This window comes from Meleagris gallopavo, chromosome 8 (assembly GCF_905368555.1).
Source record: "Meleagris gallopavo chromosome 8, MGAL_WU_HG_1.1, whole genome shotgun sequence".
In the NCBI taxonomy this organism is placed as follows: domain Eukaryota; kingdom Metazoa; phylum Chordata; class Aves; order Galliformes; family Phasianidae; genus Meleagris; species Meleagris gallopavo.
Genome location: NC_139411.1, coordinates 29,482,810 through 29,496,050, shown reverse-complemented (window position 1 = coordinate 29,496,050; position 13,241 = coordinate 29,482,810). Strand labels below are relative to the sequence as shown.

At 41.9% G+C, this 13,241-nt stretch overlaps 1 protein-coding gene across 4 annotated transcripts in view; it reads right to left on the bottom strand.

Moving 5' to 3' along the window:
* Positions 1-13,241, bottom strand: part of GRK5 (G protein-coupled receptor kinase 5) — a 165,048-nt gene that overhangs the window by 59,994 nt on the left and 91,813 nt on the right. For all 4 annotated transcript variants that reach the window (XR_014884649.1, XR_014884650.1, XR_014884651.1 and 1 more), the window contains exon 3: positions 2,020-2,132. Coding sequence is in view for 1 of the 4 variants with exons in the window: in XM_085229278.1 (XP_085085404.1) it covers positions 2,020-2,132 (113 nt within the window). In the remaining 3 variants the exon portion in view is untranslated. The remainder of the gene's footprint in view (positions 1-2,019; positions 2,133-13,241) is intronic.

Genomic DNA, 13,241 nt, shown 5'->3' with positions numbered 1-13,241 from the left:
CCACTGAGGAAACTCATGACCAGCACTAGGAAGATAAGGTGCAAACTATAATCATTCAAAACCTCATAGAGAAACCTTTCCATGGCTGTGCTGATTTAAAGGTTGCCCTTCTTAGCTTGCAAAAATCTGAGGGTAAATTCTTTGGTTTGTCATTTAAACAGTGCACTTTTAAACAACACACTTAATGCTGAAGTGAGGAAATCCCTAACAAAGTGATGTTGGATGTATTCTCTGAGAAGGACTATTAGTTTCCATCCATGCAAGTATTGTCTTCACTGTGAGTTTTCTATCACACCCCTCACATCTATCAGTCAAAAAGCACAGTGCTGCAATATATCAAGATATGTGCATTTGGGAAAATGAACTCCTTTGGTTTACCTGTGAAGCTGATTGAGTACAGTTTTCTGTCACTCATTGCTAGGTAATTCTATACTCTGTTAAGCACTAAGTGGGGTGTTTTTAACCTACTGCAGAAGGTGTGTTGCTCTATCCTTTGTTATTCTGGTAGCATAGAGACCTAGTGTCTACTGCAAGTAACACTTTGAACTGAATCCTGCTGTAAGCCATCTAAAGAAAAGGTCAGTTTTATAACACTCTGCTACATTTCAGCAGTCTAAGTGCTGAAATCAAACTGCAAACGAGTCTAATAAAAATATACAGCAAGAGCATTAGGATGTTTTAAATTATGTTAATCAAGTAAAAAAGTTTACAAAAGTTCAAAGATGGTTTTATGAATTGGGGTGGTACCAAATATGCCAACTAAAATTGATTATGATATGATTTTACTCAAAACTTTCTGCAATGCAGATTTGTTGTAGTAGCTGTGGTACTAATAAAAACTGAGAAATTTCCCCTCCCAAACTCTTACCTTTACAACAGTGTAACCTTCACATCTGCTTCTACTTCAAAATAGCTTAGCCACAGCAGAAATAAAAAATAAAAAATAAAAAATAAAAAATAAAAAATATATATGTATATATATTCCTGTTGGTATGCATTGCTTTGTTTTTGACCAGCTTTTCTCTAGCTAGTACCAGCTAGAGAGCAAAGGCACTTCATGATGACAACTGGCAGCTCATCTGCCTGCGTGGTGGGATGCAGCCTTTTGGCTCATCTATGCCCTGCCCTTCAGGAGGCTCCCAGCAAGGAAGCCAGTGAGCATCTTTAAACTGTGAGCAGCTACTCCTGGCACTACATAGAGCCAAACGCTGCCAGATTGGGAACGAACATCAAGTCTGCCCAGGAGTCTGGGGCACAGCTCGGTGGCCGGGTTAGCTGGGAGCTCACTGGGGTGGGAAATGGTGCTGGGTTTCTATAGCAGGCTCGTCACGTTTCTTGGTGACCTCAATCAATGTCATTTCTATACCTTGTGTGCCTGTTTTCCTATTTGAAAAAAACAGATATCAATCAGGATGTCCTTTGTAAATCACCCTGGAATCCACTGATGTAGAGGCTTGGTAAGAGTGAGGCATTATTACTATCACACTCCTCATCCCCTCTTGTCAGTCCATTCATCATCTTCCGTTTCTTCCTTTGCCTTCTAGCACTGCCGACTGCAATGATATCAAAAGACATTACTCACAACAGCCCTGCTGCTTGTGCTGTGGCCTTAAGTGAGGCTCTGCCTGCACCAGGGAGGGCTGCCTGTCTCCCGCCCCTCCTGATGGCTCGTGCCTCTTGAAGCTTGTCCCAAACCTGGGTGCAGCACTGCCCCTTTACCTCCAACAATGCTGGAGAGCTGCTAGGTTCACCCCTGCCAACAGCTTGCTCAGGTCCAGAAGACACAATCCCACATCCCAAGAAAGTATGATTTCCTGAAGTCAGAGCACTGTGCATGTCAAGAAAGGAGCTACACAACAGCACTACTCTGATGACACACATCTCTGCCAGGGCAGGTAGAGATCACCGCGCCTTCAGAGCAATGTTTCACTCCTCCTGCTCTGCCAGCAGGGTTCCTCAGCTAGTGGCTGAGGCATGGGGTTTGCAAAGCACTGCAAGATACCACAAGAAGTGACTTACCACCGAGTCAAGGAATCGAATGCAACACTCCAGCTCCGGGCGGGTTTCACAGAACTGCCGAAAGAGAAGCCTTCCAATCGGCTGCTTTTCACAAATGCTGCAGTAATCTCTCTCTGGAGGCAATAAAGAGAAGAGAAGCATGAAAATGAGAAGAGCTTTGCCTTTTGGGTTGGCTAGGAGTTTAAAACACAGCAAGTGAGTGCAGAAAGATGATCCCAAATAGAAATGCCTTCTCCCCACCATGTTTCACATCTGCAAGTACAAACGTAATTAATGGTTTAAATCTCAAACAAGACAGGCTCAGTTTTACAGGGCTGATGTATTTAAAAGCACCACAAAGGCCATTCAGCTATTATTCATGAATAATTTCACGTTTTTCCATGGTGGAATTGCATGTACTCTGCAAAGGTACCACACAGACAGGCAGTATTTGTTTGTGGGAAATGTCAAGTCCCTGAAATGTGAGTCATACACTGAAAAGTGCAGGAGCATTACAGAAGAAGCTGGAATTTGTGACCTTCCTGGTTCCTTCCCGATATGCATTAAAGTAATGAATATTTCCCAATCTCTGCAAATGTACAGTTCGCTCTCTACTAAATGTTTATTGCAAAATATGTATTTTTAAAGGTTTCAAAATTTTTATTTACTTTCAGAGCAGTAACCTGCAGTTGGAGTACACAGCATCTAGCTGACTCCAGTTTCACACTGTGTTCCTCTACAGAAGTTTATTTCTCCATAAATAAACATTGTTAAATGCTATTCCCCTGTGCTGGGTCCTCCTTGCACCCAGAACCAGCCTCTGCTGAAGCACAAGGTCCCTTACTGTGCAGGAAAACATCTGAGAGGGGCTGCCATCATGACCTGGGATTGCACCAGAACAAACAAGGTGGACGTTTTTGGCCAGAGCAGCAGATCTCTCCGCCTGTTTGGAGTTACAGCACTTGCTGGAGACACTATTCCTTTAGAAGCACACACACATGTCAAACAACATACTGTGTTTCCTTAAGTGTTCCTCTCACCACCCTCCTCGCTGCCATATGGCAGTTGCTGTTATTATGGAAACAACCAGCTTCTAAACACATAACATCACACTGCAAACAGACATACTAAACCCACACAAGTTGTCGGTGCCTTGGTTACTTCTTTCTCAGACCTGGAGCTGCTTGCGCAATGGCTTTTATTTCCCCTCTGCTTTGTCCCCCCACGTTCCAGATCCCACAAGGACCAATTCTGCAGGCACAAGTCTGTTTGTCACGGAGGCACTCAGCCGAAGGGCTCGCTTGGCACAGGCTGCACACAAGGACCATGCTCTGCAAAGCCAGGACATCCCTCCTGAGAGGAAAATGGACATGTTGGGCTTGCTGGGCTGCATCTGGGTGGTAGTCGGGTTTCACGTGGCAGCCTGATGGCAGGAGCACCCCAAGAGCACTTCTTGTGAGGAAGACCCATGCCAAGATGGCATCATGCTCTGCTCACAGGCAACTGCAGTGCTGTTTCAGGAGGAGACCTCTGAAGCACCCTCATGGTGTGGTGGGGATAAGGCTGGAGTTAGCTGGATTTTACCTTAGCGTGGCCTTGCTCAGGTTTTCTGAAGCAGCCCAGGACAATTCACCCACACCATTTTGTGACTGGTCCTGCCAGCCCACTTGGGATCAAGATTTCATTCAATCTAGACAGAAGACTGCAGTGTTTTGGCACTCGCTGGCAAATAGCACTGCATCTAAATCACTGTGTAACTCGACCTTAACTCGACCACTAGTCTATCTAACCGTCAGCAACAAGTCTGGGATACTGGTTTGTTTGCAAGAGGAACAGCATAACACAGACATGCAGGGCCAGAGGCCCAGCATGACGCTGAGCAGCCTTGAGCTATTCTTGCATGTGCTGCAAGTTCACACTGCTTGGCCAAGAGTTTTCTCAGCAAGAACGTGAAGGATTATGTAGTCAAGCACAGCACTAGGGCAGGCAAAGGAGGGAGGGAAGTGCTCAAGTGCATCAGAATACCAGTTCTCAGTGTCTCAGAGATGAGCAGGAAGCTGGAGCCCAGGTGAGGCCACTGAAGCTTGGGCAATGCAGCTGAATCTACCTGATGCTGCTTTCTGCTGTCATGATTATCTTATTCTTCTGAGGGTACAGAAAAAAACCCACACCCTGATGCTAAACAAGTGTGCAAACAGCACTTTGAATAACTGTACTTACTAACACATAAGGAAAACAAGAAGACAAATACTATTGCAGATGTAGGTAATCTAAATGCAAAGATGATGTGAGTACAATGTGAGATGATATGCTGCACTTCAGCAGTATCTGACTTGGCCAGCACATGGAATGGTGACCCGTTTGTAATGAGGAAAAAGGAAATACCAGAAATAATCTCCAAAAACACAAGAGCCAGACCAGTTCCCTGGAGCCATCTACTCCTTGGTAATGTTCATTTAAGTGCTGGATATACCGATACAGACAATAAATACATGATGCAACTGTTTTCATTCCTTGTAGGTGACATACAGTATTTTCTTAGGCCCTGATTTTGCACTGACCTCACTGAGTCAGCTCCAGGATCCTGCTCTCAGCTCATTCTTGGGATGCATGGGGCATAGCATGGTGAAACAAAAACACTTCTCCCAGCTCGTGCAGCAGAGTGGAGAGCTTTATAGCACGAGGAGCAAAGCAAAGCAGAGGTGTTGCTTTGAAGAGGCCCAGCTGAGGCACCCACAGCCATGCCAAGGAGCTGCTGCCCACAGGCAGGGGACAGACATGGATGGAGGGAGCAGGAATGGTGGATCCCTGGGGTCAAGCGCCGTGCCGTGCTCGGCCTGCCTGCCAGCAAAAATATCCCTCCAGTTTCAAAAGTTTAAAAAACAGAAAGAATGATTTCCTGAGGAAATGGAAATGTTAAACACTTGGAAGTGAAACCATATGCTTACGATGATGAAGTGTAATGAAAACAGCCCTGAGAGTGATATCTTTGGTAGTTGGACCCTCCTGTTTCAGCAGTATTCTGCTTAACACCTGCAAAGTCATCCAAAATGGGGGTGAAAAGCTGGGTAGCTTGAAGGCTTAGAGAAGTAGCCACTTCTCACTAATGCCATGCCTTTGTTTAGAAAATATAACTGGCAAATTAAGCGGGCATGAAAATGAATGATCTCCCTGACAGAGTAACTAAGCAGATTATATAGATTAAATTGTTTATGAAAAGTTTTTATATAGAAATCATATAATAATTCTAAAGAGAGATAATATTTACTCTAAATTCTACTGACTCATTTTTGCTATACTTTATGGTTCATTTATTAAAATACTGCTTTAAAGAGCACACAGAACATACCAAAATAGTTACCTCTGTTCACAGATAATGCCATCAGCATTCAAGGTCTGTAGCCATATCTGTTCCCTAACAGATATTTTGGTAATGTCCTGAAAAACTCCTAAGCACGCAGCTATGAGGAACAGTCCTATTAGTACAATTTCATACTGCTTAAAGCATGCTGTTGATGAAGTGAAAAAAGTAAAATGAGATAAGAAAGAAAGCAGTTGCCAAGAAGTAGCTGACTTTCAAGTAAAATGGGGAAAAGCCAGTGTTTCAATTAGATATAAACCTCTCTGTGCCTTCTGAAGACTTTTTGTCTTAATTTGCTTTTTATATATCTTGCTTTTTTTCCAAAGACTCAAAATATCATCTTAGCAATTTCACACAGAAACAGTGGTCTGCAGAGAGATCAGGTCCTTCCTCCTCTTTCACATTTGCCATATATGTGAGTTTTCATAGATTTAGCGTTGAGCTTGAAAACTGGGTGACAGCCCTTGGCTGAAAAACAGTTTCTTCTGACATAATTTCATGTGGTGCAACCTGCAGGTGTCTAAGCGAGAAACCTTTCCTCAGACTGCTCTGGGAAGTTGTTGTACTTCTCTTTCTGGACTGAAGCCCTGCTTTTGAAGGGCTGCTGATCCAACACCTGCTATCAGCTGGCAAGGTTTCTTCCTGCAAAATGCCTATGAGGTGTGATGTGCTTAGTTTAACCTCACTTCTGAAGTGTACAAAGGCCAGGAATATCTTTCCAACCTTTTGGTCATTGCCGGTGTGCCTACTGATGGCACTTATGTACTATCTATCAAGTAGCCTTTTACTTCCATTTTTAAAATACTGGAGTTCCAAGAGAAGATATTTCAAAGAAATGCATGGAGAATCACCAAGAAGACATGCATCATGCAAATTTGTTCTTGGCTTCTGGATCTCTTCTCCCATTGGCATTAAATCAGCCTGAACTTAATTTGAGTAAAACCCAAATTCTGCTGCCTAAAAATAAAAACAAATCAAAACAAACAAAAATTCCTCCCAAGCACCTAGAAACCCAAAAGGGGGTGTCCTGACAATTGTTCTTTATCCTGCTTATGCTTAAGTCTCTAAAGGACCTGAGACAAGAGCTCACCTCCCTCTTCCAATTCCTTTTTTCTTTAAGTTGAATAAAAATGATAATCTTTGAAGTAGAAGCTCCAAGTCCAGTACTCATCTGCTGCTTTCTGCCTCCAGCCTGCTTTAGTCCAGAACAACAAAAAACACACTAAATACTTGGAAAAAGAGATCCCAAGCTGGACAATAGGAAGCAGTAGCAAAACCTAAACTGGCAAGTAGATCTCTGCAAGATGGCTGGCACACTAAAAATGAAAATTTCCACGGTGCTGAGGCCTGTCAGAGTGATTCCACCAGCCGTGGGTTGCTAGAAACTTCAGTAGAGTTGTCTCAAACTTGCAACATGACTGATGTCTCTGTCCCCATTCAAACTTAGGGGGAATTCTACAAAAGTAGATTCCAACCAACCCAAACCTCCAACCAGATCTGTTATTTTTCTGCACATCTCTGCTTTCTACATATAAGCTCTCTTACAGGGGCACTCAATGGTAAGGAGGACAAAAGCAAGAATGAAAGGCAAGAATAAAAAACATGCTACAGAATCTTACAGCCCATCATAACAGTGTGTACTTTTAGCAGTTTGATTCTTTTTGTCAAAAAAAGAAAAAAGAAAAAAAAAGAAAAAAAGACCACAGCCTTTAAAATATACAGCAATATTTTGTGTCCAGCTGGGGTACTAATGGAAAACATTGTTTCATTAAACAGCAAATAACCCCATCTAGAGCTATATTAACACAAATACATTTAAAGTCAGTAAGTTTAATGCTAGGGCTTATAAATATGTCTTATAATTTACTTTGCTCTTCTCCAGCTGAAAGTGAAATTACCATTGCCTACATATAAACTTAATAAATAGTACATACTAAAGTGCCTAGTCTTTGAGGCTGATGAAAGTTGCTTCTTATCAAAGACTCCTTTGTGCATGCTTTGAAAGGATTTAACTTGCTTTGATTGCATTATTAACAGTGTCTGTGTTGCTCTTGTATCTCAGAATAAGCTGGAAAGCTGGAACATTAGTTCTTACATTCAACAAAAGTCACTTTGCTATCTATAATAAATATGTTTCAATACAAAAGATAATCCTTGTGTTCAAAAGCAAGATATTAAAGCTGGCCACGTTAACACTTCTGCAAACCCAGTTATTACATTCAGATTTCTTTATATTCTTCCCTACTGGAAATCTCACATCCAGTCAGAACTTCATAAGCTTTGCTGGAAACTCACATATTTTCAATGAGAAACATGTCAGGTTTCTTTCTTTCAGAAACTGAAAGTTTGGGCCCATTTCTGAGGAAGAAACGTGGATGCTGCTCTTTGAACTGCAGCACCTGGCTAAGTACATACACAGTGACCCAGTGAAGGACCCCATTGTCAGTGCGACTGCTCAAGCATGGGAAGAAGCAATGGAAATGAAGTTACTTGTCCTTTCTTGTGTGCTTTTTTGCTGTTTTGTGAGCTTTGTTGCTGTTGTTGCTGATTTGTTGTGTTTTGTTTTGTGTATGGAAACCTGTTCGGATGCTGAGGACTCTCCATTTGCCCTGTCTCCAGTGATGCATTTAAGATGTGAGGCAAGCCAGATGGTTAGAGAATACAAGACAGGAATAAAAATGCCTCATTTTGCTTCATTCAAAAATTCCCAGGAACTGTGGCAGTAAGTCATGTTATAAAAGCCTGATACAAGCAGCTAGACTCCTGTGGGAATTCAGTTACCAGTACAAATTACATTCTGCATACTGCAGACCTCAGCGGCATGCTGTATTTATAACATGGGGCTAATAGCACTGCCCTACCTCAAAGCAGTTTGGCCAGAATAAGTATATTAAAGTGCGTGAGCCCAGAGTGCTGCTGGATAGCCCTGTGGCTCGTTGCTTTTACATGTGATGCAAACCCCCGGAGCGGAAAGTTAATCCAAGAGAACACAGCAGAGTCTTTTTATACATTAACTGCTATACTGCTCCATAGCCTCACCTGGCACTTCACAGAGATTAAAAATGACGATGCAGCCCCTGTCCTGGAGAGTGTTTGTCTTGGCAGGGCCAGTGCAGCACAGGTGCACGACAGCGATGCCGGAGCCAAGGCTGCGATGAAGCTTCCTGGTGGCAGAAGCGCGCTCCCTTGAACAAGAAATATTTCATCTGCTTTCTCTGTTTTTAATAAAATATGGACGTTGTCACACCTTCCAATAGGATAATGGTTTGACAAATTCCTTGTCTGAAAGAACAGCTCTTCTCAGTTTGTGGCTAAACCCAGCACTTCTTAGCTGCAGAAACTCTAGACCTAGCCTAGTAAGCCTTGGGGGAAAATACATTTTTTGGCCTTGGCTGCTTTTTTCCCCTTGAATTTCGGATTTTCTGTAAGAAACTTGGAGACCCTCATCTATGCTATCATAGTGAACGTTGCTTTGGCACCGACTATCCAAGTTTAATTAATTAAAAATACAAATGCAATCAAGCTTGTTTAAGACAATGGAATTACCCCAAACTGGTATTAAGCCCTGCCAACTTAATTTTCTGTGCTTGTAGGCTGCTTTTTTGAAAATAAACAAAATTTAATCTCCTGATCATTGAACATCTAATGTAATTATTCAGATTCAGACAGTGTTTGCTTTGTATAACTCTGCTTATTTCCACTCTTTTCATGGTATTAGGCTCCAGGGCTAAAGTCCACACATCACAGCAGAATTACACTGAAGATGGAAATAGTCCAAACCTTAGACTTGGACCAGTATGGAAAAAATGTTTGGAGAATATTGTAACAAATTCACAGCTAAATGCACTTTGGTGTTACATATGGATCTGCTCATTTGTTTCTTGAAAGCAGCCGTATTGAAACTTTGCTCACAGAACTTTATTTGAAAGTCGAATTCTGCAAACAGTTGCATAAATATGTTTGCAAGAGTATCTGAACCAGAATGCCTATGTGGCTTTGTTGATTTTGGACAAAGCTCTTGGCAGGAAGGATAACAACCCACCCACCCTCTTTGCAGCAGCAGCAGGAGGGTCACACAAGACACTGTGTGCTCAGTGCAGCCACTGCACCCAAAACCAGGAGTGGAGTGCAGAGCCTGAGGGGGACCGCAGTAGCGGGGGAGACATTAGGTAAGCCAGCCTTGCTCCAGGGGGGAGGGCAAATGCTCTGCTCTGACCCTAAGGAATTCTCCAGTGGAAGACAAGTTCTCATCCTAACGGAATCCATTCCCTCCGTGCTTGTCAGGAAAACATCCCCACCAGGGGCACATCATTCCAACCCTCCTCTGAAAGCTCTGCATCATCTGAAACATTCTCAATTAGACTGCTTCATTCCCATGTGGCTCACTGAACAAGCCCTGAGTTCCAATGTAGCCTGCAGATGCTGTGGGTCAGGAGCCTGTTTGCCTCTGGAAGATGGAGCTTGCCATTAGTACTGGAGCCACTTTAAATGACAGAAACAAAAATTTATTTTTGCATGAAGTACTGGGTGCAGGGAAAGATAAATAATTGTTACACATAATGAAGGTGATGTGAGGCCTGCTGAAGGGGACAGAAAGATTCCCATCAATTCCAGGGGGTCCTTCATCAAGCTTGTCTCTCCCACCTCTGCCAAACACAGTTTAAATGAATAAAACACTCAGTATGTATCTCAGTTAACACGACGGTGGAAATGCATGCACCTTGATTAATGGCCAGGAAATCTGGATTGTGAATGTGCAATGTGAGTATTTTAACATCTTTTTTAAACTGAAATTATTGGGTATCGTGTTCTTCAACACATGCTTTATTTTGCATTTGGCATCCAGTTAGAATAACAGTGCACAGACAGGGAACAGAAAGAAAAAAAGAACATGAAGACTGATAGACAGGCGGACAGATATCTTACTCATCTGCTAATTAAAAAAAAAACTCAAATGACTAGTTAAATCTGGCTACTGTTCCCATAAGTTACACTCAAAAAGCATGTGCCCCAGGATCGGTGCTTTTGAAGACGTTTCCTGAGCACACTGTCTGAACTGTTATCGTTGAGGCTGGTCACAGTGCTATTCCGGGTGCAGTGGACTTGCAGACTTCTCCATGTGGATCACAGAAGATGCACCAGCACCAAGACTTCCCAGCACTTGAATGCGGCATTTGTTCTGCAGCCCCAGAGGAAGGGCTCCTCACACACTGCTGAGACTACTGTTGTCCAGAAAGAGAGTTTATCTTCTTAAGCTACTTTCAACAATGTCTCTGCAGCAAGGTCAGAGGAATGGAAAAAATCCCTCAAAGAAGTATGAAAGCGCACCTCAGAAGTGCCCTGGGAAACTTGGTGAACAAACACTTGGTTGTTCTCATTTTGTTCTACTTTGGATTGAGTTGACAGAACTGGATGACTTGTACTAAAAGAAGGTAGCTACTGAGATTTTTTTTTATTTGAGACTTTTCTGTCCAGTCTTAGAGATTTTGACCGAAATACCTCACTTATTTTCTGTCTAGTGCTGCTATTTAGACTCCTTTCTGGTGATATTCTGGTAATATGTGTTGAAAGAAAATTTCAGTGAAAGTTGTAATTTGAATGTTCAAGGTTATGAAATCTACAGAACTGTTGCTGTTGTACATAGCACAAAATAAACATCTCGATTCCAGGAAACTGAAGGAGACATCTTGTGAATCGCTTGCTTAAGACGAAAAGACTTCTGCAAAACTACTCTTCGACTCTAAACTAGCCTGGTTAGAAACCGAAGCAGCCATCAAAACTAAACCTTTATCCAGGTCAATAAAATGGTAGAACATATATAACCACCAGCACAGTCACTCTGCAAATGCATATTTAAGCAGCACACCTTGCTTGCAAGCACATAATAAAGGTATTCACAGAGGTTACTAGCTGTGCATGCCATTCAATAGTCACTGCAAGTTCTAAACATCTCACCCCTTTTATTAATGATTCCTTCAAGAATAGGCTCAATGCTCTTAGTTGTTACTTCATTGCTAAGCTTACTTTTTTTTTCTGTCACTTTTCCTCGTGATGTTTTGAAATGGCAGACTTCAAGCACAACAAAACTTCTCAATATTGAGCAGGCAAATTATGTTTGGAAGTGGTTCTCAACCCCAACTTATAAAGAAGGAAAGTTACTGCACAATAAGCTCCACTGTTAACCTAAATAATCAAAGCGACAATTAAAAAAAAAAAAAAAAAAAAAAAAAAACCACACTGACCAAAGATAATGCTGCTAAGTTATCACTTAACTGGATCTTTGTCCTAACTACAGATGTTCTGCTTGCAGTAATTCACACACTGATTTTGACTTGCTTTCTATTCCCAGTCTGAGCTGACAGCCCTCTCTGAGTGGGTGTGAGGGAGCTGAGCTGCTGACTAAAAGTGAAATGAACAGTGGAAAAGAGATTTTAAAGTCATTTAGAAACCCCAAATACAATGAGAGGAACCCGTGCAAGAGGGGATTGCCAATGGAAATTTTTTTCCTCCCTCTTAAAAAAGGTCTTCAGTACTGAGGATGTCTTTGAACTATATTTCTCAGATGGATGGAGACAGCATGGCACCTGGTGTCCTTACCCAAGAACTGTGAACAATATTATGCAGGCCTACAAAGAAAATGCAATTTTAGAGAGAGATCTTCTGATTCATTTTTGTTAACAAAATGGGTTGTCATTGGGAAACTAGACGAGCATTTCTGCAATATTAAAAGCTATTCTAATATTTGTATTTTTTCAGTTTATCTCTGTTTTTTCTATCTTTTTTGTTTAGCTTCAAAGTGTATTATGAATAATGTCATATCCTTATGACATATTTTGGGTTTTTTTTTCCCCAAAAACATTTTTTTTCTAAATTTCAACATACAAACGTTCTGTAACACAAAATGTTGTTGTTCTCTGCCAAACAAGAAGCCCAGACTATCATCTCCAGAGCTACTGAAAGAATTTTGGTGAACAGAAGACAAAGTTAAGAAGAGCTCCAAAAAGAGCTGCCCACCTTGTATTTAGAAACTGAAAATATAATTAGAAATTTTACTTCCCAGGTGGAAGATGATACTTCAACATTCCTCGCCCTGTAGATCTGAAGAAATAAATCACTGACTGAGGTCCCAGCATGCTCTCCAGCACTTAAACAAGTGCTGGAGCAAGCTGTCACTTCTCCAGCAATATTCTGTGGCCCATCTGCGTTGCTACACTGCCACTTCATTAGTGAGCTTATAGAAGTTCACAAAATACAGGAGTCAAGGTTGCCACATGGAACTACACCTCTAGAGATAGATTCTCCTATAATGGTGAGCTACGAGAACACTATGAAAACCATCACTCTCAGCTAACAGTTAACACCTACACTATTAGAATTGGGATGCACTATCTTCTGAGTCACAAAGTGAGCCCAGGAACTTTTCTGAAGACAGGGATTTCCTCTTCAGCAGCCACATTAAATGTGCTTCTATGAAAGGAAAAGGGAAAAAGGGATGGAAAAGAAGAGCCACATGGCTGATCTGAAAGGAAAGCATGTTTGTGCCGACACTGAAACATTAGAGACATTGTTCGAGTGCAGTTCATCCTTGCAAAAATATTATCCTCATTGCGATGCCAAGGCTGGTGAAAGTATGGGCTTCCTGCCATGGAAGTGCTTGGTATTTATGCTAGACTTGTCATGGGGCTTATTTACTCTCTGTGCCCAACATTTCAGACACACTCAAATATAGTGTTCATGCCTTGGCAAGAACTTCTCATTCACGCATTTTCTCTTGGTTCCCTTTGAGGAGTCTTCGTTCTCCAACGCTGCAGTGGTTGAAATTTCATTGCTTGCCGAGAAAACCAACACTGATTAATTTCATCCTACTTGCATGGAAGAGGTA